General features: G+C 42.5%; 1 protein-coding gene across 1 annotated transcript in view; it reads right to left on the bottom strand.

Moving 5' to 3' along the window:
• Positions 1-22,839, bottom strand: part of ATP8A1 (ATPase phospholipid transporting 8A1) — a 211,479-nt gene that overhangs the window by 83,094 nt on the left and 105,546 nt on the right. Inside the window, exons 21-23 of the mRNA XM_081092781.1 lie at positions 19,779-19,863; positions 17,242-17,381; positions 65-203 (exon numbers count right to left, since the gene is read on the bottom strand). Of these exons, the coding sequence (XP_080948907.1) occupies positions 65-203; positions 17,242-17,381; positions 19,779-19,863 (364 nt within the window). The remainder of the gene's footprint in view (positions 1-64; positions 204-17,241; positions 17,382-19,778; positions 19,864-22,839) is intronic.

The raw sequence follows: 22,839 nt of genomic DNA, 5'->3' as shown, positions 1-22,839 counted from the left end.
ATCTTCTATAATGTATCAAGCTGTTTAAAAGCATCACATTTAAAGTCTGAACTAGGTGAATTACCAATGTTAATGGCAGTTTCTTGTTTGTCCCCTGTGAGGATCCAGATTTTGATGTCTGCTTTCATGAGCATTTCTATGGTTTCAGGCACTTGATCTTGTAATTTATCCTCAATGGCTGTAGCTCCAAGTAGCTGAAGATTCTGGGAAAATAAGTGGTAAACATTTTAAGAAAACCAGTTTAGATCCTCTAAGAACAAAACACTGAAGTATGCATATGCTTTTAAAAACAAGATTAATGGTCATTCATGGACTCTGGTGTAAATTCCAACTCGCCCGTTGTGTTCTCTCTCTTAAGGATCCCTAATTTTCATCCAGTGCTTTTGGTATGAGACTGAGGCTAACCCGTCCTACCTTACTTCTCTCTAAGCTAAGAAACAGATTCTGAAAATAATAGCAACAACAAACACACCATAGAAGGGGAAAATCAAGTTAGTTTAAAAAAAAAAAAAAAGCAGGCAGCTACTAAAATCACATCCCCCTAAAAGCAATGGGGGATAAAAAGGGGACATCTGTAATATTTTCAACAATAAGATACATTTTTAAAAAGCCAAAAAACCCCAAGCAAATCCAAATGTTATTCAGTATTGCTGTGCTCTAGACCATTTTCTTTTCAATATATTCCAAATAACTTCTACAACTATTAGAAGCACTTGATGCATGACTTCTTAGTATACAAAATATAAGACAGGAAGGTAAATTTCCTCCTTTAAGGAGACAGTATTATTTTGGTATCTTTAATGGAAAACAGATTTGAAATCTATCATAACCTGATGAATAATTATCATCAAGAAGTTTAACAGCGAAAAGGAAGGGCAGTTTAGCATCAACTACGCCAACATCACAATGTCTGTATTTCAATGTTTAGACAATGATTCTATCAATTCTTTTGTGTACTTTCAGGGCATTTGAACCTAAGTCATTCTGGCCTACATCCCAGGGACGATCAGGATATAGATGAGTTTCAAATGCCACATATTCTATGGAGACGTGATCAGATTTTAAGATGATCATGGGGACAGTTCAGTGACGCAAGCTCTCAAATTTTTCTAAACCAAAAAATCATTTTTTTGTGTGTAATATGTTTCACCAGTAGATACGTAGATAATGTGAGAGCCAAGGTGTGAATACATTCATTAGAAAGATATAAACAAGTATATTTGTCTATTTTCTCGCTCTACTCTAAGGGGATAGATAAATGAGCTCAGGAAGTACACCGGTATTCATCTAATAAAAATAAAATGCACTGAGGAGATGACACTGAAAACGTATTTAAAAGAAGAGAAGCACCTGTTTTGCACAGTTAAAATGAAAGCGATTTTCAAATCAGGCAGAAATAATATAAAGGACCAAGGGGGTTGGACCAGCAACGTATATGCTGATTAAAGTTACAAGTTAACCTTGAGGTGTGTTGGTGGCTGCAACAGGAATTTCTAAAAGGTAATGAAATAGTCTGAATATTCACGAAACTGCACTGGGTTCCCTTCGATGCCTACAAAGGAAATACCATGTTCCGACGCCTGTTAATTTCCCCCTTTGTCCCACTAGCTCCTCGAGAACAGCACTTACTGCTTTTAGTGAAAGTCTCTCCATCTCCTCTCCTTTGGCCCTGGTGTCCCTTATGGTGAGATTAGGATCATGAGTGATAGGCTGCTCTGGCTCTGGAAATTCACAGCTTTAGCCCCACAATGATCGTTAGAAAAAAGACGCGAACTTTGTGTGCTTTTCCTGATCATAACACCGGAGTGTTTAGGCCGTAATCAATTTCATCCCAAACATGTATTACCTTACACAGATGGCCACTAATGGGCACTATGGGAATTACATATTCAGCAAGTGTTGAAACGTGATAAAATTCCCATGGCATTTATGGAATTAAAAAAAAAAACACCCAGACACTAATTTTACTTTCAAAATGTCACTCCGCCAAAAGTTATTAAAGTTTCAGGTTGATGACTCCTTGACATAATATAGATTTAGTTATCACTGAAAAATCATGAAATAATATTTATTCACCTAGTAAAGCCCTCAATAATCTTATTTTCTCTTTCATATGTTCATAATATATGCAGAGTTCTTAAAAAAAGGGCATATCAATGTAAAATAGCTACCCTAGTGAGTATAAAAACCTTCACAGGAGTACTTAGAAGCTGTATGGTAAAATGTATTAAGATGGGTTTAGAGCAGTGATGGCGAACCTATGACACGCGTATCAGAGGTGACACACGAACTCATTTTTTTGGTTGATTTTTCTTTGTTAAATGGCATTTAAATATATAAAACAAATATCAAAAATATAAGTCTTCGTTTTACTATGGTTGCAAATATCAAAAAATTTCTATATGTGACATGGCACCAGAGTTAAGTTAGGGTTTTTCAAAATGCTGGCACGCTGAGCTCAAAAGGTTCGTCATCACTGGTTTAGATAGTATGTTTTTTTCCCCAACACATGGATATTTTGTTAAATAACAGAACCTCAAAATGACCTATTTCCATATTAGCAAATATTGTAGCACTTTTTGGTTTTTAAAAAGTTTGTGATATATGCTAAATGAGGAAAAGTGTAATAATGAAACTCATATCAACTTAGGCTTCAGGCTGCAACATGGACAGCGTGGCAGAAGTCTCTTCAAAGACAAATGAAGGAATAATATCAATAAGCAAAGTTTTACCGCTGGAATAAAACACTAGTAATATTTGGTAATCTTTTTTTTTCACCATGAAATGAGATTGTGACTAGAAATACGACAAAATTATTTCCTTACTGGAGGAAGTGGACCAGACACGGAGGGCTTTACATTTATTAATCCAGTTAATAGCTTCGGGAAGCTTGAGTACATTATCTAAGGTCAAACAGAGGCACAGCTGAGCTATGATGGTAAAAACAAAATCTACAGAACCAATACCTGGCCAAAGGCAGGGCTGGGAAGTGAAACTGAGATGAAATGAAAGTCAGAATTTCATTCAAATCGTCTGACGTTTAGACACGTCCCTGCTCTTCAGTCTTCAGTAGTACCTTCTTGCTACAAATGGGTTTCAGCCTCAGTCCTGAGCCACACCTGCCAGGTGGACCTATTTCCCCGATCCCATCTGCGGGCTCAGAGTCACCTTTTGGGACTGGCTCCATCCCAAGCACGCCCGCACGCCCGCATTCATTCACTCGCAAATGGACACGCAGGTAGCACAGGGCAATATGGTGGGATCCAATGGTGAGTTCCTCCCTTCATGGAATTTGTATTTCAGAGGCATCATTAGAGATTCTTTGCATCCTCATCTGCTCCCCTCCCTGTTTCCTGATTGTATCCCCTTGCCTTTTATTGGTACCCGTTTCTCCTAGACCCCGCATGCCTGGCTGTAGTTAAGTGCCGGGAGCCGGTCCATGCTTGCTGTTTCAAGGGACCTGGCATATATGGCATACTGTTCTTAATATGTTTGCTCACCTTCTTGGCACTATGTGTTTTAACCAAGGTCTCTGAGAAAGGTTGTTTCCCCAGGTAGGGATTTTCCCCTGAAGTTAGGGAGGGAATAAAACCTCTTAACTAAGTGCCAGGTGGGTAATTAATCACTTTAACTACGAACAATCATGCTTAAGCTACATAATCTTTACTCCCTGGAATGGAGATAAGAAACGCCCTAACCTTTGAAATAGAGATTGATAGGATTGGAATCAACTGGTATAAATACAGATGTAACAACACAGAACTTGGAAGAGAGACAGAACTTAGGCACAGAACCTACACAGAACGTTCTCTAGAGACAGAAGAACTTTGCTGGAGAGAACATGGCAAAAGATCCTGGACAGAAACTGGCCTCAGAACCTAGAGACAGAACCTAGCGAGAGAACATGGCAAAAGATCCTGGACTGAAACTGACTACAGAAATTGGCAAGAGAACCTGACTAGAACCTGGTGACTGAACTTGGCTGGAGAACCTGGACAGAACCTGGCTGGAGAACCTAGCAAGGGAACATGGCTACTGAACCTGGCTGGAGAACCTGGAGAACCTGGCTGGAGAACCTAGCAAGAGAACATGGACACAGAACCTGGCTGGAGATCCTAACCAGAACTTCGCTGGAGATCCTGACCAGAACCTGGCTAGAGATCCTGGCTAGGCTGCTGATCAACTGAACGCTGTCTCCATGTCCTTCCTTCTTCGCCGACTCCGTCTACGCCTTTGGGAACCCCTGGACCCACTGGGGTTGGATCCCAGCAGTTAAGCCCACGTTATTAGACTGGTGGTTTTCTGAATGACCTGAAGGGCTGATTACAGAGATCGGTGGGCCCCGCACTCAGACTTTCTCTGAATGGGTCTGAGCTGCGGCCTGTAGGTGTGCAATGGTGGCAATGCTGCTGGCTTGAGAACTGAACTCTGAGAACTGCTCTCTAGAGCAAGTGACCATTCTTTTTTTTTTTTTTCTTCCTGTAAAGGAACAAATGGTAAATATTTCAGGGTTGGAGGGCCAGGCTTTCTCTTCTGCAACTACTCAAATTCTGTCATTTAGCATGAACACAGCCAGAGATAATTTGTAAACCAATGGGCAGGGCTGTGTTCCAGTAAAACTTCATTTGCAAAGATAGGCAGTGGGTGGGTCTGGCCCTTGTGGAGTCTGCAGACCCCCTGATGCAGAATGCTATGCTAGAGAGGAGCCCATCTCTGCGCTGGGCTCCATCCTGACTGGTTGCTATGGAGATTCCCTTGGGCAGGCCCTCCCCTTCCATCCTGGCCTGAGATCCTCTGGGCCCAGTTCTCTTTCCTCTCCTGGCAATCCTAAACTACAGACAGAGCCTCCTTCCCTGTAACGCAGGATTACCACCAGAGAGAAACCGCTCCCCCTAAAAATAATCACATTGCTGTGTGTTACACACTCGCTTCAAAGTAAACACAGAATTGTCTGTGTCTACAAAGGATAAACACAGGAAAGAGTATCTCCTTAGTCTGGGTGGCTCGAAAACCCATCCAGCACGAGCTAACCCTTGACCTCAGTCCTAAAGGAAGAGTTGAGTCGGCCAAGCAATCAGGAGAGGTGGGGGAGGGAATTCCAAACAAAGAAGTCACATGTGCACAGACAGAGGTGTGCAAAAGCCTATTATGCTTGACAAGTTGCCATCTAGTCAATGTGGAAACAATAAGTGAAAGTGAGGTGTGGTGGCGATGTAAGTAACACTGCTTTAATGGGGTTGCTCTGAGATGCAACGGGGTCAGTCATGCCAAACTTTTTCTGAGTAGTATGTCAGGAAAAGATGAGGCTGGAGAAGCCGGCAGGGAAGGGAAATGGTAGGGTGTGTGTGTTATGCCCAGGATCCCAAGGCAAAGGGCACCTAGGGCAGAATTCTCGAAGGGGAGGGACAGAATCAGACGTAGGTTTCAGAAAGTTCGCTGGTGGCCCACTGGGGATGGACTAGGAAGACTGGAGGCCACAAGACCATGTCAGAGGCTACTGAGACCTCTTTAGCTTTAAGATATGGTGACCCTGGAACAGGGATGTGCTGGTGGCTGTGGGATTCACAGTCAGTTCAGGGCTCCCCTCTGCTCTGCATTCCACCAGGCATCGTTCACCCTTATGCTTTTTCCTCTCAACATCTTTTAGCACAACCACGGGGTCTAATTTAAAAGGAGAGAACCTCATATCGCTTTCCTTTCAGGTTAACCTGGATGGCAGTGCATGAGGACTAAGAGCCTTAAAAGTTTGGAATGGCTCATTGGCCATCGGTTAACTGTTTCAAGGCCAAGAAGTAGGTTTTAACTTGGTGCTTTTTGAACCATAGAAATTATATTTGAACTCTCACACAGCTAAGGGTTTTCCAAACAAAGCCAGAATTCACACACCCAGCTGAAAAGAATCAGGATTTGAGAGGCGACTGGGTGTAGCCTGCAAAAACAACACATCCATCTTATCTGAGTTGAGAAGACAGCAATACCCAGGGCGGAAAGTCTACCACGAAGCGTTCCTAGGAGGAAATCTATCAGGCCAGCAGGGAGAAGCATGTGATTGGAGTTCTAAGGAAATCTTAAGTACTTCAAACAAGAAGATTCGAGAGACGAGTTGAGAGAAAATTATGAAGAGCATATTTCCAGCTTCATTTGAAAGGACAGGAGTACATCCCATGACACGGAGTACACAGGGGCTAGGCTGCCTTACTAAGTGGATGTACCCTGAACTCGACAATGCCCCCCGTCTCCAAGGGCCACCTAGGGATCACACAGCTACACTTTTGGTCAGGTTCTGTTTTCCATATCTACTCTGCTTTACATACATTCTTGCTTTCTTCTACACCCAGCTGGCAAAATAGCATGGAGTTCAGACAGAGCTGGGATTTGAATCCCTACTCTGCCAACCACTGGTATGTGTCCTTCAGCAAGTAACTTAACTTACCTAAAAACTTCTCCATCAGCAAGGGAAGGCCAATGACACGAATTTAAGAAAGCTGTTTTGAGGATGAAATCAGATCAGTCCTCTCAAAGATTTGTGTGTGTGTGTGTGTGTGTGTGTGTGTAACAGTATGCTAGGAAAAAAATGTTGAGTACTTATTTATGACACTGCTATATTTTTGTATAACATATTTGTGCTGTTATTAATAAATTATATACTGCATCAAAAATGTAAAGACAGAAATTATAAAAAAAAAAAAGATGACATCACACATAAGCAGCAACAGAAGTTGAAACAGAAGTTATAACATTTTCTTGCTCACTCCAGTGGATCGTCTTGTGTATCCGATGCTAGAGGCCCCTGAACTAGACAATCAGGGTAAACAGCCTAGGACTAGGAGCTTAGTAGATGCTCAAAAAGTTGTAGGTCTTATTAGTAGACGAGCTGACAGACTGCAAATGTTCGTAAGCAAACAGTGAAACAGGAAACTAATGGAATGCTAAACCACCCCATCACCAGTACATCATGCAGATTTTCATCTAGTACATGGCACTTTTTAGTACAAATGAAAGTGATATTTGCAGCTACTTAGAAGTGGTACTTTTATCTGAAGAAGCATTCCACTCTAATACAGAAGTTACTGCGGACTTGGCAGTCATAAATGTTCAAGAAAGTCCTGTTTTCCATTAAGTTTTAGATTTCTTTAGCAATCCTCTAAACCACGGGCTGCCGCGTGTTGCAAAGGGCACTAAACTGTTGTATTTAGTCACGCTGAGCGTAATGGTTGATCTATCTTCTGCCACATCAAGGCAGTCTTGAAAAAAAAAAAAATCCCAGAAGTGTTGACCATGTTTTGGGGAGGAGTAAAGGAAAGAATGTGAAAAAGATCACGACCTCAATGCCCAATCTCAGTGCCCAGGGCGCTAAGCCCGTCTGGAAGTATATTTTCAGTATATAAGTGCAGGCCTATCTCCCACCGTGAGGGTTTTTCTTTTTCCCCTGCTGTGCCCCAGGGCCCAGAACGGAACCTGACATGCATTTGGCCATTTGTTGAATCTTTCTTACTATATGCTTCTCACATTCACATATGGCATAACGTGAGGGACAGGTTTTTTAAATGATCGAGTCTAAATTTCCATAGAATGCATTCTTGAAAATTATTAGCTCCTTTTCAAATACATCTCTACATTTTGAATGTTTTTTAAAAAGTATATTTGTATTGATTCCAGAGAGAGAGAGGAAGGGACAAGGGAGGGAGAGAGAGATACATCAATCAGTTGCCTTCCGTATGCGCCCCAATCAGGGACCGGACCCACAACCCAAGTATATGCCCTGACCAGGAATAGAACCTGCAACCATTTGGTGCACAGGGTGATGCTCAACCAACCGAGCCACGCCAGCCAGGCTAACATATCCCTAAATTAATCCTTAGTGATAACACATTGATACCAACATCCTTGATGTACAGAAAGCATGAACTACATTAGTAACAAGAATCAGGCTTCCATTAAGCAAGCACCTACTAAATAAATGTAGCTTCTGAATAAATCATTTAACTGAATCATTCATTTATCTGTCTAATATTTATTCAGTGATTAACAAAGGCCAGAGAAGCAGGCACTAACGATACAGAAATGAATACCATAAAGACAGTCCCTCCCTCATGAAGCTTCATTCTAGTGGAGGACACACATTAACCATAAATTTTTTTTTAATATTTTTTTATTGATTAAGATATTACATATGTGTACCCTCTACCCCCCCTCCCCCCCGCTCATCCCCTCACCCCCCCCCCCCCCGTTGTCCGTGTCCATTGGTTAGGCCTATATGCTTGCATATAAGTCCTTTGGTTGATCCTTCCCCCTTGCCCCCACCCTCCCCTACCTTCCCTCCAAGGCCCGACAGTCCAATCAAAGCCTCTCCGTCTCTGGATCAGTCCTTGTTCATCAGTTTATGTTGTTCATTATATTCCACAAATAAGTGAGATCTTGTGGTATTTATCCGCTCTCCAGTTCCATCGATGCTGTGGCAAATGGTAAGAGTTCCTTTTTCTTCTTCCTCTTCTTAAAGGATACCTTTCAGCATTTCATATAATGCTGGTTTGGTGGTGATGAACTCCTTTAGCTTTTTCTTATCCATGAAGCTCTTTATCTGACCTTCCATTCTGAATGATAGCTTTGCTGGATAAAGTAATCTTGGTTGCAGGTTCTTGCTATTCATCTCTTTGAATATTTCTTGCCACTCTCTTCTGGCCTGCATGGTTTCTGTTGAGAAATCAGCTGACAGTCGGATGGGTACTCCCTTGTAGGTAACTGACTGTCTTTCTCTTGCTGCTTTTAAGATTCTCTCTTTATCTTTTGCTCTTGGCATTTTAATTATGATGTGTCTAGGTGTGGTCCTCTTTGGATTCCTTTTGTTTGGGGTTCTCTGCGCTTCCTGGACTTGTAAGTCCATTTCTTTCACCAAGTGGGGGAAGTTTTCTGTCATTATTTCCTCAAAAAGGTTTTCAATATCTTGCCCTCTCTCTCCTTCTGGTACCCCTATAATTCTGATGTTGGTACGCTTGAAGTTGTCCCAGAGGTTCCTTACACTATCTTCATATTTTTGGAATCTCTTTTCTTTTTTCTTTTTCGGTTGGGTATTTTTTGTTTCTTTGTATTTCAAATCTTTGACTTGATTCTTGGGATCCTCTTGTCTGCTGTTGGATCTCTGTAAATTATTCTTTATTTCATTCAGTGTATGCTTACTTTCTAGTTGGTCCTTTTTCATGTCCTCCATGGTCTCACTATACTCCTTGAGGGATTCATTAAATTTATCGGCGGTTTCCATAAAATTCTTGAAAAACCTTATAAACGTGGCCTTGAACTCTATATCCAGTCGTCTGGCCTCCTCCGTTTCTGCCAATTGTGACCTGTTTCTTTGTCTCCGCATTTTGGCTGCTTCCCTGTGTTGATAGAGTGGCCCTGCGCGCCAGGTGTCCTGTAGGGCCCAGTGGCTCAGCCTCCCCAGTTACCTGGGGTGGACACTCTTGGTGCACTCTTGGTGCCTTGGTTGTTGTAGGATCACTGGGAGGAATTGACCTCCAGGCCAATTGGCTGTGGGAAGCAGCTGTGTCTGAAGTGGGAGAATGGTCCCCCTCTGACCACTGGGTACAGTGGCTCCTGGATCTAAGGAGGTGCTAATTCAGCCCCTGCCTGAGGCCACACAGCCGGAGCCACGAAGAGGCTCAGCTGTGAAGCAATGCAAGCCGCTGCGGGGCCTTGGGCCTTCTCTTGGAAGTTCCGGGTCTGCTTGGCTGGGCTGTAGTTAGGTACATTCACATGCAAAAGCCTCTGCTGCAGCCTGGGTGGGGCGGGGTCTCAGGGAGTCAAAAGGGCGGAGAAAGAGGCTATGGCTGATTCTCCGCGCCCGGAGTCACGCGTCTCAGTGTCCCGGTAACGGCTGCAAGCACCTCTGAGGGAAATCCGCCCTCAAGTTCGCCCGCTGCCGCCTGACAGAGCAGCCTCTCCCCGTATGAGTCCTGGGTCCCCAGAGACTTCCCGGAACCGGAGTTCAGAGCGGTCGGGAGCTTGTGATTCAAAAAGACAGCCGAGTCCTCAGGTGCCACCCCCTTTCTGCGCGCGCGAGCCGCCGCCATACCTCTGCACTCAGCCTCCGCAGCTCCTCTGGCTCTCAGCGTGCTTTTCTTTTCTTCTAGTTGTAGAAATTACACTCAGCCAGCCTTCCTGTTGTTCTGGACGATGTTTGCTCCGTCCTTTGGGATATTGTTCAATTGTTGTGTGAGGCGACTATTTCCCGGTGTTTATCTATGCCGCCATCTTAGTTTCTCCCCATTAACCATAAATTTAAAAAATGTGTGTAAAACACAATATTGCTATTTGATTCAAAGGACAGCTAGATGATGCCAAGAATACAGCCTTCTGATTACAGGCATACCATGGAGACATTGCAGGTGAGGGTGCAGACCACCACAATAAAGTGAATGTTCCAATACAGCGAGCCACATGATTGTTTTGGTTTCCTAGTGCATATAAAAGTTATGTTCACACTATATTTCAGTCTATTAAGTGTGCAATAAAGCATTATGTCCGAAAAGACAATGTACATACCTTAATGAAAAAGTACTTTATTGTTAAAAATAGCTAAACATCATCTGAGCCTTCGGTGAATCGTAATATTTTTGCTGGTGGAGGGACTTGCCTCAGTGTTGAAGGCTGCTGACTGATCAGGGTGGTGGTTCCTGGAGGTTGGGGTGGCTGTGGCCATTTCTTAAAATGAGAAAACGAGGAAGTCTGCTGAATAGATTCAACCTTCCTCTCACTTGAACACGTAAGGGCCACTATAGGGTTATTGATTGGCCTAATTTTAATATTGTTGTGTCTCAGGCAATAGGGAGGCCGAAGGACAGAGAGAGAGAGAGATGGGGACAGCTGGTCAGGGGAGCAGTCAGAACACAGCAGAAAAGGAAAGAAGAACTTTATCTGAGCAAATACTGCTTTAGTCACTGCCCAATCTAGGCAGGTCTAGTATCTCATTCTCTGCTCTGTCGTGCTCAAGACAAATAATTTGCTTTCATAAACATGAGAAGTGATTAATTTGTAATTTGTGCAATGCTAAAGATATAATCAAGTTTGTCTATTGAAGCAAATAAATGTAACAAAATTTTCAAAGACTATATTTACCACGAAGACATACCTTCGCATTTCAACCAACGGTTTCATTATGGTATCTTCCCTGATAAGGAAGATCACTGCCTTCTGTACCATTAATTTTCAAAGGAACCCAGCAGTATAAGTATGAGGGGGAAAAATCTACATGTCTTAGAAATATGTTGGAATAAAGGTAAAATGGCAGATCAAAGAAGGTGAGAAATTACAGAGAAGCCACTGGTATTGAAGCAAAAAGCTTCATAATTATTCGGTTACTTATTTGATATTATTTCTGACCAAAAACAAGTAAATGAATGCTTAATTTAATTTTAAAAAAAATCTGAGTTTTAAAAATATGGACCAACACGATAGCGGTTTCATAATCTAAAGTTACAAGTCCAAATACATTAATTATCTTTCAAAAGAATAAGGTTAAAGAAGGAAAACAGCTCAAGTGTGCTGTGGGGAAGCATGACACAACTGTAAATTCTCTCAAGCTGTGACTGAGAGAGACAAAGAGGTGTTACCGTCCACACACCCAGGGGGATGCGACAATTCTCCTAAAATGGGGCCAGGACGCCTCAAGTACCTGATACGACGCTAATAACCTGTTTTGCATTTTAACGATATTCTTGTTCTGGAATAATTTTGCCTTCCTGGTAATACAGGTCACCGCTTGGCCTGTATTTAGTAACAGAAACAAGATGGTTTGGTACCATCTTGAAATAATCTATAGCATGAGGATTCTTTTTTAAATTCAGAAAAGTTGACCATCGAAATGTGCCCAGATTGTCCCACCTTGTAGCAGAGATGAAGTTTTATAGATGAATGTGAAAGCCCTAAGCCTTCTCATCTAACAGTGACCGTCAACAGGGATAACAATATCCGAGGACTCCCCCTCCCCCAAGGCCTCTTTCCTCAATGCCTTGTAGTGCTTGCAAGCGACAAAGCACTGAACCAAGGGGCAAATGTCAGTATCTTCTCGGATGTTTTTGGCCTATTTGCATTTTTCCCAGCTATGGGAAGTTATAGATCCCAAGGCTGTTATTTTAAAAAACTGAATTACTTGTTTGAACACACATCGAAGGGATCAGACAGACAGCAGGGTTTAAAAGTACAACCTTAGTCACGTTACACAATTTTCACTTCTTTTGTTACATGTGAAAAATATTCCTGTTTTCAGGAAAAGCTCTACAAATCTTTCACATTTTGAATGTCTTTATTATGACATTCCATGAACAAGTCAATGGCAATCTGCATTATTCATTCAAATAGGCTCAGAAACACCCCGTATTTCTGACTTTTGCTGAAAAGTGAGGGAAGATGTCCATAGTCATTTTGAGAAGCACATCTTCTACACACTTCCCACCCAGACGGGATAGTATTAGGTTTGTAAGCTCTGCTCAGTGGAGCCCTAGGGTTGTGCTCATGACCACAATGAGGGCAAGGTGGAGGCGGAAGGGAGAAAAGGTGGGCTTCTCTGAGCCTCTCTGCTCTTTAAGCAGAACAGCCTTACTTTTAGCTGTTACATACTAGGTGTACTGGTTAATAATGGTGGACTTTGTAATCAAAGAAAACACGGTAATTTCAAGAGAAACATCAAAAGTGCTTTATTCAAAGTAATGTCCATCGCTAGCTACACATTTCCCCCATCTTCCAGGTAATTTGTGGATACCGTCCCAATAGAACTTTTCTTGTTTTGAGGCAAACCATTCAGAGACCCAGTTTTCCACTTCTTTGTATGTTTGAAGTGCTGCTCAGAAAGTGCGTGTGCCATTGATCGGAACAAGTGGGAATCTGAAGGAGCAAGGTCTGGTGAATACGGCGGGTGGGTTAATACTTCCCAGGCAAGATCTTTTAACGTGTCTTTAACTGGGTTTGAAGTGTGTGGTGGTGCATTATCATGAAGCAAAATTACTTTGCTGTGTCTTCTGGAACATTCTAGTCATTTCATGATCAAAGCATGGTTCAAATTGATTATTTGTTGTCGATATCGATCAGTATTAACGGTTTCACCTGGTTTGAGAAGCTCATAATACACCACACCTTCCTGATCCCAGAGCATCGTCTTCCTTCCAAAGCGATTTGGCCTTGCAGTCCATGTTGATGGTTGACCTGGATTAACCCATGATTTTGTGCATTTGGGATTCTCAAAATAAATCCACTTTTCATCATCAGTCACAATTCGATGCAAAAAAGACTTTCTTTTGTGCCGTTGAAGCACCATTTTACTGATGACTTTTCAGTTTTCCATTTGTCTTTCGTTCAGTTGATGTGGCACCCATTTTCCTTCCTTTAAGATCTTTCCCACTGCTTGTAAACAATTGGAAATTGTTTGCTGAGCAATGTTTAATCTTTCTGCAAGTTGTTTTTGAGTTTGACATGCATCTTCATCCGATAATGCTTGTAATTGTTGGTCTTCAAACTTTTTCGGTTGACCTGGACGTTTTTTGTCTTTCACATCGAAACCATCACTTTTAAAGCATTTAAACCAGCGTTCACAAGTATCTTGAGATGGAGCATGTTCACCATAAGCTTCCCAAAGTATACGATAACTTTTCCTTCAAAATAATGAATTAAAACTTCCTGCAAATGCTTTTTTTGGCATGAAATTCGACATTTTTAAAAAAGATATTTTATTGATTTTTTACAGAGAGGAAGGGAGAGGGATAGAGAGTTAGAAACATCCATGAGAGAGAAACATCGATGAGAGAGAAACATCGATGAGAGAGAAACATCGACCAGCAGCCTTCTGCACACCCCCTACTGGGGAGGTGCCCGCAACCAAGGTACATGCCCTTGACTGGAACTGAACCTGGGACCTTTCAGTCCACAGGCTGACGCTCTATCCACTGAGCCAAACCGGTTAGGACGAAATTCGACATTTTTAAGCGTAAACATATCTATGATGTTAACACCTTCAGCAAATTTGACATAAGAAGTTTTTAAGCTTGTTGTCAATACAACAAAATAGCATACATATCAAATCATATATATATCGACATATATGTAACTCCATCTATTGAAAAAAATCCACATTATTAACCGGTACACCTAGTATATATATGACCATTCGACTGGTAGCTATGACACGCACTGACCACCAGGGGGCATATGCTCAATGCGTAGGCATGGAAACATGGAACAGATTAATGAATCTCAGAGGGAAGGGGGGAGGGTGGGAAGAGATTAACTAAAGATTTTATATGCATACTAGAGGCCTGGTGTATGGATTCATGCACTGGTGTGTGTATCTGTGTGTGTGTGTACATATATATATATATATATATATATACAGACACACACATGCACACACACTAATATATATATATATATATATATATATATATATACATATTTAATTATTCAGGCAATATTTTGTTTGGAAAATGGGATGAGAGAGAGAGATTTGTAAACCACTCTCAGTTTAAAATTTACTATCTAATGTGGTAAGGCCACTGTTATGTTCTACATAAAGAATCGATTCCAATCATACTTAAAAAGATTACATAATCAACATGTCTCCATTAAAAGAGCCAAGGAAGGAGCCAGTGGATGAATGGTAAGACTGAGAGCTACGTGTAAGCCAGGGTGATGCAGCAGCAGGGTCTGTGGTCTGAGCTTGAGGCCTGCCTCCCTAGGTGGCTTTGGTGGTAGTCACCACCCTGTGAGCCCACTGAATGTGAAGCCCGGCTGGTTTTAACAAAACACGGGAGCTCAGACTAATGAAGACATGGTATCATCTGGCTCTAGAGGTGCCAACGCGATCAGGGTCGGGAAAAGCACTTTTCAGAAAACCAGCTCTCAGTTGCAAAGACTTCCCTCCTTGTCACTGTGTCTATTCTTTCTCCTAAAAGGACCTCTGCTCCCCTTTAACTGGTAAAATAATCTTTTGAGGCTCATTTCAAAAGCTGCCACCTGTCTGAAAGTTTCCTTTGGATCAAGTTTGCGAGTCACGCCTCCCCCCTTCAGACACCCTTAGGAAGCTGCTGAGAGGGCCATGCTGCGTATTGCTGATTTGCTTGTGCATCCCTGGTAACTAACATCTATTAACCACCTGATCTGAATAAGTGGATGAAACGATGGTTTCAGGGGTAGGGGTGAATTAGGAAACCAGTCCAAATTTGAAACAAGCTGGCTGAACCAGGCAACCTTAAGCTTTCTGGGTCTTAAATTTTTCCATAAAACTTAGAGACCAGAGTTTATCACTAATTAAAGAGGAGTTAGCTATAAATTACCTTTCCCATTTATTTTAGGTAAGAGGCGGTGGTCAGGGAGGCTTCTGTATTTGTAAACTAAAAATACACACACAGGTTATGGATTTCCCAGGCAACTTAAATTCCAATGTGACTCACCATCACCATCTGCTGGTAAAAGGTGAAACATCTATTTCATTTAAAGATGGAAATCACAAGACTTCTAGTACCAGATATTATACACACACGCACACTCACAAACACACACACACACACACACACACACACACCACCATGACCAGTGTTTAACCTATATAATCTAATCTAGAAATTCTAGGACATCCAGATTAAAGTTTCAATTCCAGAATTTTCTACAGTATGTTGCACATAGAAACACCCTTTAATATCTAAAATCCATCTTCAAATATTTTCTTGTCACTTATTGTTTGTTAATGCTATCTCATTAGCATGTGGGAAAAGGCTGGCTATGTTATGCTCAGGCTGTGTAGAGAAGGAGACCGGAGAATTTCCAAACAGGGTGAAGCTTTATTTCTTTACTTCTTGAAGAGTAAGAAAAGCAAAAGATTACAAATCAATACCATTAGCGCTTTAAGACATGTGGCTTTGGTTGACGAGATTGAAAGAGATTATGGTCATGGCCTCACCAATAAAATATTATTTTATTTCACCACATAATACCCCAAGGCATAATCATATACGAGCGTGTTAGGGGGAAAAAAAGAGAAATTCAGTAAGCTGATTGGTAACAAGCCTCCTGCTGTGTGTGCACATCTACAGTTCAAATACAAGGGAGAAACAAATAAAGTGATCATTATCCACTGAGGAGACAGACAGCAACTGTTTCCAACAGAGAAAACTGCCTGCAGTTGGAGCATGACCGTTCCCAGAGGGGAGGGCACACGGGGAGTGGCGGGGGGAGGGGGGGGGGAATGCTGGCTTTTACTTACCTGAAAACAAGATCCAATAAACTGTAACCAACAGGAAACTTGCTTCTATGCAGTACACACGGGTACAGTTGAAGGAATAATGTACTTAGGAAGTTGCTTAATGTAAAGTTAAAGGTTAGAATGAAGATGCTTGTGTGGCTAAGAGCATGAACTCTGGAGCCAGAGTGAGAATTTGTCCTCTTAAGCGCTGTGTAATCTCAGCCAAATTACTTAACCTCTCTGTTGCCTTGATTTTTTCATCTGTAAAGTTGGAATAATTAATGGTACCTACCTCAAAGCGGTGTAGTGAAAATTAAATAAGTAAATAGATTCAAGTGCTACAAATAGCACCCGGCACATAGTAAGTACTATGTAAAAATGTTTGTTGATATCTATGTAAAAATGTTTGTTGATATTAATTAAGGAAGCAAGATTTCTTGCTATTTGAATAGCATCAATTATAGCGTATCCATCACTTTTGGGCTGAATAGCCTTGGTTGGTTGGATAATAAAATGAGGGTATTTTTAGTTGTGATAGAAATGAAAGTGAACAGTGGATGACACATTCTTTATCATTAGCTACAAAATATTTACTCTGTTATTTTGAATTACATATTATACACATTCATTAACTATATGTACACAAACATGTATATGTCACTTGCGTGCACATGTGCATGCATGTCCGTGTGCGTGGAGTGCGGCATACGTACCTTGAGTGATGCAGAAGCAATGGAATACATACACGGCAAGGCAAGGAATATTGCTAGACTAAACTGCCTTTGAGTTTTAGCTCCACAACTGTGTCATGAGTAAAGATCCATACAAAGTCATTCCAGAGACTTTTCAGCAAAAACCTTAACTGGTATTAAGATCTGTCCGTGCTTAGACTAGAGGAGATTCAACAGTAAGAGGGGTGTCAAAGATATTTTGGTTTTTATTTTATTAGCCCCATGAGTGAAGACGGAAGTTCCCTGGAAACCACACGTTCTATATGAACAGAACAGCCTTCCACGCACCTTTTCGATTAACTCGTAGCTCTCCTCGAGCTTGAGCGGTCGGTTCTGCACAGCGGTGGACGCGCGCTCGTAGACTGCTCGCCACTCCTGAAAGTCACTCTCTGAAATCTCAGCCACAGCGAAGCATAAAGTTCTTAACCCTGAAAAAGGGAGCATGCACCTCAACACCAAATAAAATTTTATTCAGGAGTCTGACCCTTCCATTTTTATTTAACAATGTCTTATTTAGGAAACATTGATTTAATTGCAACATGTTGAAGTCCAATTCAAGAATGACAAACCTTAGTGTAAATGTGTATTAATGTTTCCTTAGCCTTTAAAATTGGCACCCTGATTTTAATTCCCAGCTCCTTCAATCCATCCTCCATGGCTAGAGTAACTTTCTTAAAACCTAATTTTACCAGGTTATGCCTTTGCTTGAAATCTTTCATTCATTTCCCAGAAAGAACTCCAAACCCTAAAGTCTGGCTCATTCACCCTATAGCAATTGTTTTCAACCCCATTCTCTGCCATTCACTTCCTACACACCAGGGTCTTTGCACATGCTGGTCACTTTTTCTGCATCGCACCTTCTCCAATTCTCTTCCACTTCCACTGTCTGTTTTGCATCTACTTTAAGACTAATTCTTAAAATCACCTCTTTAAAGCATCCTCCTCTCACCCAGACACCCGCCCCCCTTCCAATCCTGGTCAGAAATCCCCAAACACTGCTATGGTGCGAATGATAATGTTTCACTATTATTACTATTATTTTCTCCTATATTAGCTTAGCGCTCCTGGAAAGCAGGGACCTTCTGTATCTGTAACTCCAGTTCTGAGCACAGTGGCCAGCTCATCATACTGGCTTCCTAGATTCTTATGAAGTGAGGAAGAGAGGCCCCAATGAGGTCCACTGGGAGAGCCACCTTCCTCTCACTGGGACAGGGTTGTATTTATTATTGCTTTTTACCACTATAAATTTGTAGTTTTAAAGAGTCTTAAAAAAAACTGGGCTAGTGACAAAAAAAACACATCGGAAACACCCTGTGGAAAACAGTCAACGCTGATGTTTGAGGGGACCTGTGCCCAGGGCTCAGTGTCTTTCAATTTCTTAACTCACTTGGAGGCTACCTTCAGCCAGAAAAATGCCCCTGGGTTGAAACAAGGAAGAGGCAAAACGCCTGTCAGCCACGACAAATGCAGTTCACCAGGTTCCTGAAAGGACCAGGCCCTCGCCCAGGTTCACAGACCTCTCGGAAGACTGGGTGCTAGTGATCTCAGGTCAAATAAATCATGGCCGGGGAACATGTCAGGAACAAGAAACAAAGAACACAGGATGTCAAGTGCCTGGAGGACTCTGCTGTCCCAGAAAGCAGCAGGGCTGCCTATGGCCCGATCACCAAGAGAGGAACTGAAATCTCTGGGGCCACATTAGGACATGTTTCTCTCTCTCTGAAACCTGGCTGGAGACTTGCTGTGGGGAAGCCGCGGAGTCGAAGTGTGTTCAGACCAGGGTGGAGGCGGAGGCCATGCCCATTTGAACTGTCTGGGTGCCGGCATGTCTTTAACATCACAACCAGAGAGGGAAGATGCTCCACGGACCGGGGGCCTGCGCTGCACGCTGGGTATTACCCCTGCCGAGCCCTCGGAGGCTGCGCCTTCAGGAATCTGAACGCTATGGACGTGAGTCTCTCCATGTTTTCGCATGTTTGGAGGAGAATCGGGAGGTTATGTATGTCCTTGCTTTTCAAAGCCTAGTGCTTGGAAACATTCCGATCTTTTCACAGTTCGGATTAAGAGTTAGAAGGATTTGATCCGAGGTCAGGCTTGGTGCCACTGGCACGGGTTCCAGCCCGAGACAACAAGAGTGAAAGTTAGATGGGAGGTTAGATGCAGCTCGGGCCACTTACGTTAAGTTTAGAGTTAAGGCTCTACAGATTCTTGTATCACTGAGCCTGATGTCTGTCGACTCTCCCTTCCTTTCATCTACCCTAGATCAGCTCCCTGAGGATATGCACTGTTTGTCCCAGGGATCACACATTCCCGTAGGATGGAGAAGGAGCACTGAGTATGTTTACCACAGATTCTCAGGCCTCACACAGAGGCTGGTGTGCGGCAGGGGCCTAAGAAAACTCTCGAGCTGAAACTGAATTGAGTCACTATTTTAATAGGTTATACAGGTTTATTTATTTCTTCTATTTTTTATTCAGATTAGAATATCCAGTTCTTTGCCTCTTGTTTCTTTTCCTTCTGCATTGCTTGAGATACAAAGTCAAGTATTTAAACTGTAAATAGTGCCCATTCTCGAAAGTGGACCAATTTATAGGCCCTGTACCTACTACACCAAGGGGACAAAGTTTCTTAAAATTTTAATAAATACAGGAAAGCAAAATAAAATGGGTGGGAATAGCATATAGTATGATGTAAATAATCAACCTTAATCATTATCTTGCTTCAGGAATCTCTAAGTAAAATAATAACAATGATCCCACAGGATATCGGTAGTCTATGACTTTAAAAACATATTTAATCATGTTTTATTACAATAGTACACTCACCTTCTGTAGCAAACTGCTCTAAATGTTTTAGGGTAATTTCTTTGTATTTTGAAGTCTCTGCCAGTCGATCATAAATGACGGTGTCCTGGAAAACAAACAGAAGGTATGAACTGAAACTAAGTATTCTGAGTTCAGTAAAGTTGATGTTGGCAACATTATCCGTAGCAAATCCATATAAAAACAACCAATCACTTTCAGCATTGGTGTCTTTTTAAATATATTTTATTGATTTTTTTATAGAGAGGAAGGGAGAGGGATAGAGAACTAGAAACATTGATGAGAGAGAGAAACATCGATCAGCTGCCTCCTGCACACCCTCTACTGGGGATGTGCCCACAACTGAGGTACATGCCCTTGACCGGAATCGAACCTGGGACCCTTCAGTCCGCAGGCCGACGCTCTATCCACTGAGCCAAACCAGTCAGGGCTCAGCACTGGTTTTAAAGCATAGAAGATTGCCCCTGAATAATATCATTTCCATAATGACAATAACGAATAAGGTTTTAGTCCAATATTTTCATCTTTCTCCTCTGAATAAATGTGTAGTCATTCCAACATTCAAGATCTCATATTCTATCAACACGTCACCTTCTACATGCTGCAGGCTCTCTACCCGTGCCCCCTACCTCACCCCCGTCTCTGAAGGTTGTTCAGAACACGGCAGTATTCACAGGTGCACAAGGAAGAATGGTCCAGCCTCAAAAAGTTCAACGCTGAAGAGCCTGCCCTGCTGCAACTTCCCAGGGCCTTTAAAATGCTACTGTGGCCTGACCGGTGTGGCTCAGTGCTTGAGCATTGACCTATGAGCCAGGAGGTCAGGACTCGATTCCTGGTCGGGGCACCTGCTGGGTTGCGTTGTGGGCTCACTCCCCAGTGGGGGGCATGCAGGAGGCAGCCCATCCATGATTCTCTCATCACTGAAGTTTCTGGCTCTCTCTCCTTCTCCTTTCCTCTCTGAAATCAATATAAACATATTTTAAAAAATAATAAGATGCTACTGTGTGTGATGCATCTCTAAGGGGACTATGTGGCTGTGCCAAACTCCTAACCTTTTCGTGGTAACGGCACCTTTGATGGGACCGTGCTGACAGAAGGATTCTGAGAGACACGGGTCTAAATCCACTGAGAGGGCTGGCGGGCAGAGTAGGGAGAACCGTGGACACACCCAGCATCGCCACAGAGCTGTGTACTTCTGACTGTGTCACTTCAGCTGGCAAACTCCATTTCCTCAGTCTGTAAAATCCAATTCCTGGATTCTCGTTAAAGCCCCTTTCTGCTTTAACTTCACGGACCACGTATGTTCCTCCAAGTCTTGCCCCTTTGTAAACTGCCTATTGTGCCTTCAGTTCCTCTTTGGCCTGGGTTGAACATTTTAAGAATTTTAGTATTTGGCCTTCCTGGTTTTATTAGGCCAGGAAAAAATAAATCATTTACCTGCAATTACTTTCTCAGTGGTATTCCCCACGCCGGGGTCTCTGGTCTCAGGGCTGCGCTGGAAGCAGACTAATGGACGATGATTTAGAGCCCTTGGGAGCAGCAGAACCCAGTGACCTCAGAGCAGATGGAGTATTCCCGGCCTCAATTAGGAATTTCTTTTCATTTTTCAGTGGCAGGAATGGGAAGGGGGGGGCAAAGCAAAGGAAACGATAATTTCCCCGCATGGCTCCTTTCTGAGAATGAAAGGTACACCTTAGGAACTTTTTTTTTTTTCCAGAGACTAATGACATTTTCAATGAAATTAAAATAGGTCATTTTATTTATTTTTTTTGGGGGGGGGAGGGAGGGGGTATCAATTTATTTTATTTTTTCTTTCTACATTTTATTTATTTTTTAATTGTTTTATTGCTTAAAGTATTACAAAGAGTAGTACATATGTCTCCTTCTTTTTTTTTTCTCCCCTTGACCTTCCCCCGGCCTCCCATACCCCCCAGTGTCTTGTGTCCATTGGTTATGCTTATATGCATGCATACCAGTCCTTCGGTTGATCTCTTACCTTCCCCCCCCCCCCCACCCCTCCCAGGCCATTTTAAAGCTAAGAAAATCTTTTAAATGATTAAAATCATGTAAACAAAAGTGATAATAGGGCTGGGGAAATAATTCTGCAATATGGCCAAGCATTTGATGGGAGAAACTGATGCTTAGAACAGGAGAATTTCCTGCCTTCTTCAAGGCGTGGAGGAAAGCGGGGGACAGAACGTGACTTTCTGCACGAATCGTATGGCATGTCTTTAAGCGACAATCACAGTTGGCCATCCTTACATGTGAAAAGCAAATACGCAGAGATAATGTGTATTTTGTTTTCAGGCTAATTTATCAGTTGATAATTTTGTGTGGCCCCCAGGTGATGTGATAAATACCCAGATGGCCCTTGGCAGAGAAAAGGTTCCCCACCCTGTTCTAGAGGAACTCTTCAGGTGCGATCGTCTAATTCGCTAATTCCACTCCCACCCCTTCGACTCTGTCTAATCTAGAGTTTATTCCATTTACTGATGCTCTTTCTTAAATTTATTTATGGTTTCTAACTTATCTTACAGGTAGCCCATTCTCCCCTCCCCCAATTTATTTTTTATTATAAATAACTAGGAGCCCAGCGCACGATTCGAAATTGTACAGCGCCGCCCACCCTCCGGTCCGGCCCTGCCTCGCTCTCTGGCTCTTGAAGCAGCTGCAGCGCTGCTGATCAGGCCCTCCCCCTGTGCAGGCAAGTGGAGGCCCCTGCCGCCCTGCCCCCCCCCACGCTGCACATGCAACCTCCTGTCCAGTACAGCGTCCCGGTTAATTAGCATACTTCTCTATTATATATATAGATTGAAAATAAAAAATTATAATTTTTTTTTTATCATGTTGAACTCTAGACATCCTTTGCTAGACTGGTCCACACAGATATTTCAACTGGAGTGAATCCATGCTCCGGTCTTGCTTTCTCCCTCTCTGCCTGCATTGGGTCTCTAACCCCCAGGAGAGGTTGGCACGAGCTTTGCTTAGCCTCACTGCATCAATGGGAAGCTCACCACTGTCTTAAGCTTCAAGGAGTGGAAGTTGGCTCCCATCTGCATTTTAC

This window comes from Myotis nattereri (genome assembly GCF_964212035.1).
Source record: "Myotis nattereri genome assembly, chromosome: 1".
Lineage (NCBI taxonomy): Eukaryota > Metazoa > Chordata > Mammalia > Chiroptera > Vespertilionidae > Myotis > Myotis nattereri.
The sequence above is the reverse complement of the archived record's forward strand: the minus strand, read 5'-3'. Positions and strand labels throughout refer to the sequence as shown.